We start from the raw sequence: 6,772 nt of genomic DNA on the forward strand, positions 1-6,772 counted from the left end.
GAGAATTACTAAATATTCCGTTTTTGTTTCGGGCTTTTCTCTCTATTTTTTTTTTGTTATTGGCTTTTCTCTTTTAATTGTGAACCACAAACAAAAGTTAACCTTAACGTACTATAGACCCCACGTTTTGTGATTTGAGATCTTTCATCTACAAATACAAATGAATGTCTTCTTCAGCTTTGGCTGATGCACTAAGGATTAGTTCTTTCAATGAGCATATAGATCTTATTAGTGGTTTTTTTGTCTTTTCTCTATTTTCTTTAGTGAAGTGCAATCATGACCTTGTTTTTTCCTTTTCTTTTTTCTACCATTTTAAAAAAAGTTAGAGTGAATGAAGTTTTTTCCAATCCAAGGCACATTTTCAAACTTTATCAAGGACATAAAATGATAGTTATTCATGACTAATGACTTATTGAACCAACCTTCTTTTGCCACTTCTTTGTATATGCTATGTAATGCTATTCACAATTCTTGTTAACTATAGCTCATGTGAGGTTTGGAATTGAGTATGGGGGTTTGAGATTTTTTATTTATTATAAGGCTTGAGATTCGAATTAGACCATAAAATTCTAAGAAGATTTTAAGAATTAGAACACAATTTAAAGAGACAATTTGAAAGAATAAAAATAGAATTTAAATCGTTTTTAATTCTTACTTTTAATAGTAAGAATTATAATTCCACAACTAAAAATGAAAAAAAAACTTATATATACGTGCTTATATGGGCACAAGTAATCAAAATATGTGAATATGATTTAACTCTATTTCTAGGTAATTAATTATTATTTTCAAATATTTTAATTATAAGTGTCATTGATACATATAAAGAGATAACACAATAAAATAACACAACTCTAAATAGCAGTTGCCACTACGTCTCAACTTTCCACACCACCATACCATATTATCATCATGGACACCAATGCCAAATAAAGGAAATTTAATTTAAGTTATAGTTTTGCTCTATAATTATTCACACAACTTAAACATTGAATTTGTTTTGATTATATGAAGAGAATAAAGTATAGTTTTGCTCTATACTATATTCTTTTATCTGAATTAGTTGGAAATACAATTCCGAATAAGAATTTAATTCTCACATACTAAGTAAACCCTTAAAATTAAATACAATTATTTAACATACTTGCATTTCCATAAACTATAGAACCTCATATTTTCTTTATCAAAAAAACTTATTCTTCATTTTAATATTTTAAAGAAACTCAAAAAATATATTTTTTGTCTAGAAATTGAAAACATATTTTTAGAATCTGAACCCATGTTCTATTTGCAAATCATGTTAATATCTTAGATGAGCATGGGCCATAGCCCATAACCCTTTCTAATATAAATACAATTGAAATGAGTGTTTAGATTTGAAACAAGAACTTTTGAAGTTTAAACCTTCACATTTTTTAAAACTCCGTGCTTAGAAAAAGTTTGGGATGTTTTTGAAAACTCAAACATTTTTTGAACAATGTTTGGGTGTGATAAAGTAAAGGTTTTTCGGTTTGGGTGAGTAAGAAACTGAGCTGAAGAAGATGAATGAGAGAATGATATGGGTGATGAGAGGAAGATGAGAGTAGTATTGGAACACTAACTGATTAGACCCACCATTCTAATGGACCTTTCAACTTTTAGAATTCGTTGGCGAATTAAGTTTTAAAGAGATAAAAAAGTGAAGGCTTTAATCCTTCAACTTAGTCATTACTTTAAAAAATTGTTTGACGAGGTCTATAAACTCCCAAAGTTGTACAAAATAATTCAAAATCATAATGGGCAAGCCACTTTTCCATAAAAGATCAAAACGTTCCGAATTAGAAACACGCACAAGTTCAACCACGTTGGAGAAATTAAAGAGCTTCTCATACATGTTCAAGCTCAACTTATAAACTATACAAGACTTTTGAGCTATAAATTTTTAAAATACTGAACATATCAACTAGTAAATTAGATCAAGAAGTTAAAGTGAACTTAACCCATGATAAGAAAATAAAACCACTCTAATCGAGCCCAGCTTGAACCTTGAGCATAGCATATTAGAACCTTGCCTAGAAAAGGTTCAAATTGGTTCAGTCACCCATATAAGTGAGGCTAAATTACAAGCAATGTAGTAAGTACATATTTTTATTAATTCTACTCTACTCTAGATGAATATTTCTTCAATCAGACTTACATTAACAAAAGTAGAAATGCTGAAGTTCCTAACTGAAGACCAGAAATTGAAATCAAAATGCATGAACAAAGAAACACCATCAAGTTCCAATAGAGACTTTTAATACACAAGCAACAAATCAATCTATACAAAATGCTGAACCATGTTACTAACACATGTCATAAATATCGGTTGCCTAGACTGTTAAGAAAATAATGTTCTCAGGTAAACTACAATGTTCCACATTTGCCATTACCTCTTCATACTTGGGCCTGCAACTGCTTCCTGATCAGCCGAGCCTCTAAACAACTGTGAAGAATATGGAAATGGTACACTTTTCCTAACCTTACCTGGGAATTCATTGCTTAAATTACCCTTCAAAGAAAGGTTCTTTTTAATGCGATTTCGATTCAGTATGTACATTGCATTGCATGGCGGTGCATGCAGAGCCCCTTCAACACAATTACCCACCTGGGTACAGCCCCAAGGTCTTGAAGGTCCATCCTCAGTAAATGATTTGAACCTAGGAAAACTATTCCTCAATCTCATCGGACCACGTTGATCGGGGGAATTTACATCCTCCGTTTTGACACACACAGGGCAAGGAGGATCGTTTTTCCACGTCTTTGATGTTATCTGCTCTAAACATTCAGCATGAAAAACATGACAACAAGGAAGAACCCCTGTTGTAGGCATGTCTCCACTTCTCACAATACGGCGAGAACTCCAAGGTGATCTCTGTGATAGAAATCTTTCACACAAGCTGCATCTAAATCCATCCGAAGGAACATGTGGGAGGCCAGGTGTTTCTGATTCGAATGACTCGGTAACATCCGCAAAATCCTGACTACTGCTGGCACTACTCCAGCGTTGGGCATCTCTGAGCGGAGTCGAAGCATCAGACTCTGAAAAGGCTGAAAGTGCAGGATCAAAGGCTTCCTTAGATGGAGTAAGGTCAGGAAAGGACAAAGGATGAATGGGATTGGAGATGAATGAACCGCGTTTAGAGAAATTCCTCTGAGAGGATAAGCCCAAATTTGTAGCAGGCTCAGATTCGCTACTCTCGGACTGGGATAAAGTTGAACCCTCACTATCTGGATTTTTGGAAGTTCCCTGCACATATTAGCCTTTCCCTTGAGAGAAACACACACGTGAAGTAATTTCCAAGCAAACACAGAAAAATATATTTCTTTTAATATTCCTTGACCAAAAACATTACCTGCTTAGTAGGTGTAAAAGATACCCGACCCAGAGAAGGATAAGGACCTATCAAGCACAATTGACAAGGAAGCAATTCAGTAAGTAAAAGTAGGATTAACAAGTTCATAATAAAAGAATAAATCACCAAGTCAAATTAAGCAAACAGCTCTATTGTTAGTAATATTGCAACGAATTAACTGTAACCATCACCCAACATATACACAGACACACATCAACAGGCAAATTAAGATCAATAATGAAGGAATCAAATTATATTAGGGGGAAGGAAAGTCTAAAATTTTAAATGAATCTCACAAATTAAAAGAAAATGATAATGTTCTGACATTTGGAGGCAGAATTGGAAGTAATATGACTCAATTCTGTACTATGATGTCAGATTTATTAATGTATGGGCTCCCTTTTGTTGGCTTCCTACAGAAAACCTGTAGGTTCACTGAGATACTAGTTTAGCTCTCTACCACTTTGAAGGAAGCCCTAGCTCTATAAACAAAATGACCAAAAGTATTTTTATTGCCATTGTTTAACCTAGATGTTAAAAGCATAATTATAGGCTTGTATCAACAACTAAAAGAGCACAATTTTTCTAATCAAAAGCAATAAAAGCGTGTGGTCAATAGTTGAACGAATATGTAGTTGTGTCTTGAATCAATAGTGGGGGCTGTAGCTTTGGGAAGGTTTTCCTGTAATCGGTGGCAGAAAGGCTGACTCCTCCCTTTCTGTTAGCCTAATCCGCTTTATGATCCCACTTGGTACTGAACTTATATCGGGCAAATTCAATGTTCAAAAAATGGTAGAGGGATGGAGGACAAATGAGAACTGAACAAGATTGTTTTTTAATCAAAAGCAATACAAGCATGTCTGATAACACTTAGTTTTAGAGAAATAATCGCATATTTTAGAGAGTCCTCTCAAAGAGTTTTGACTATAATTGTTTTGAACATAAAATATGGTAAAGCTAATCCAGACACATGCTAAGAGGTTTGAGTATGCATTTCTTTTCTGAGCAACACTTCCCATACCCAGGTAGTCCATAGCGTGCGATAGTGGAGTGTAGCAGGTTTTAAGCGGTTCCCGCTCACGCCACAGTGGACAGTGGTGCAGATGGTCATAGCACCCATAGCAGGTCAAATAGTGGCAATCACAGGCCAAATCGCGGGTCACAACCTGCTACATGTTTTGTTGCGAGTGGAACCCAAATTCTAGAGGGGAAAAGTCTTTTTTTGCCCCTAGGTTTTTAGGTAATTTAACCTTCCCCTTCTACTTAACACATGCTATGCGATTTTTGCTAGGCTCTACCTTTCTTCTTTCTTCTTCCTGATTCCAGTATACATGTTCGGTTGCTTACATGTTCTTCATCAGCATAGAACAAAATCGCAAGGCTTCCTAATTCACAAACATACCCCACCCTTTCTCAGCATGATTTTTCCTTGGCCTCTAATTGTTTGCCCTGTCATCTCTTTATTGATTCTCTTATCAAACTGACTAAACCCAATTTTGATCATATTCACATGGTTCAATTTTGTGAGATATAACTCTTTTATGGACTCCAACTTCAATTACCTCAAGAATCTGCAATGCTGTTAACTTAATTATTAATTTGGAATGTGTATTTAATATGATCTATTTTAGTATTTGTGTAAGCTATAAAGTACTTATATTTTTTTTTATCAGCTGTAGCAATGTCCTGCTATCGCGCTATAATTCTATACTCTCCACTATCCACAATTGACTACCTAGTCCAATATGTTAGAACTTAGAAGCAAGTCAAGTAACTTAGGTATAGCAAAGATATTGATACATGAGAATATAATGGTAAGCAATTATCCACCCAATACAATTAACTAGCTACAGCTCATAGATAAAATGAAATAACAATATACTTCCTTTGACTATACAGTAGGCAGAATAAGGTCACACATAATTGAGCACTCAACTAGAAACATTGTCTTATTTTGGGTTATATATTATTTTATCAGGGCGTTCCTTATAGTGTTAAAAAGCCATAGTTTGCATTTAACATTTCTACTAAGGTTGAATGTTATAAAGGCTTCAATACCTTATATGCAATCATCTTTTACCTAACCAGCAGTTAGTAGTTAGTTTCTGAAGCCTCCTTTTATTTTTAAGTGGAATCAATCAAACCCCAGTTACAATGCATTAGCAATTAAAAGTGGTCCAATTTCTGCTGCTTTCCTGCATCATTATCCAAATTCATGACCTAAACTCCGCATCATCAGTCCATAATCTGCAGAGTCTAGTGCTCCTTTTTCCTTTTTTCTTAAACTATATTTTTAATTTATGCTGCTTTCATACACTATTGTTGAAAAGGTGGTTTCACATTGTTTACCCTTCAAATGATGAAAAACCAATCTTATAACACAAACACTATTGGCGGAAGGGTATTCATAAGCAGAAACGGTCACATGGCTGCCTCCCCTTTATAGGAAAGTCCGGTTTATCTATGTAAAAGAATAAGCAAGAACACATGCAAAAAAAGTTTAAAGAATATAACAAAACAGAACAAGTACACTATACATCTTTCAAAGAATATATAAAGTCATATATCGGGCATAAAAACCGAAAACTGGTCTATAAAGTCATATTTGAAAGTTTAGATGTGAGAGTTTACCTCGACTAGTCCTACTTTCATAATCAGCAACACTTATTTCTTGTATTGCAGGAGGAGTCCACTGAGGACCCCGAGAAAGATCAGATGGACTGCTGATATGCTCAGTATGCTCTGAAGCAGAATAGTGAAGATCGTATAGGTGGTTGCCTCTAACCCAACGCCCACTGTCTTTACCATTTGAAGACGTTGAAGACACATAGAGCTGAGCACCATCATTCAAACTATATGGAAGCCCATCAGACTGGAATCTGAAATCCCATCTTGATGGTGGTGGCGAAAAACTCGTGTTAGTTCGCCAGTAGGGCTCATTTGGACCCACAGACCAGTCTGCACTGCCTGCATTTGATCCATGTGGCCTTGAAGCCACACAACAAAGCGCCCCCGTTTTCGTTATTTTTTTAGAATATCACAATAAACCCAACTCCGAACACTTCCAATCGAACCTATTCTTTGTCACTCATGAAAACATGGAAACTTTCAACATATTCTACAATTCCTCATGATGCATTCCACTGGTTTGCATCTCATAATTAACATTTCATATATTCCACCTGCACCATGAAATATTACAATTAGATGAACAGAAACTAATCCAACATTTGCAGTGGTCACATTATGCCAAAAACATCAACATAGTACACAAAATCAAATTATTTATTTATTTAAAAAAAGTAATATCTCAATCACAGAAACATCCTTTATTCAAACAATATTTAAAAAAACAACTTAAATAAAATGCACCAAAGCCAAATCCAAGTACCAAACAC

At 34.7% G+C, this 6,772-nt stretch overlaps 1 protein-coding gene across 1 annotated transcript; it reads right to left on the minus strand.

Annotated features, from left to right (window-relative positions):
- Positions 2,162–6,411, minus strand: LOC109356286 (the record flags this gene model as incomplete). Its single annotated transcript, XM_019599611.1, has 3 exons — positions 2,162–3,268; positions 3,375–3,421; positions 6,006–6,411. Coding segments are annotated over 3 exons (1,314 nt in total), but the record flags the coding sequence as incomplete, so codon positions are not given.

Source organism: Lupinus angustifolius, chromosome LG09 (assembly GCF_001865875.1).
Source record: "Lupinus angustifolius cultivar Tanjil chromosome LG09, LupAngTanjil_v1.0, whole genome shotgun sequence".
Lineage (NCBI taxonomy): Eukaryota > Viridiplantae > Streptophyta > Magnoliopsida > Fabales > Fabaceae > Lupinus > Lupinus angustifolius.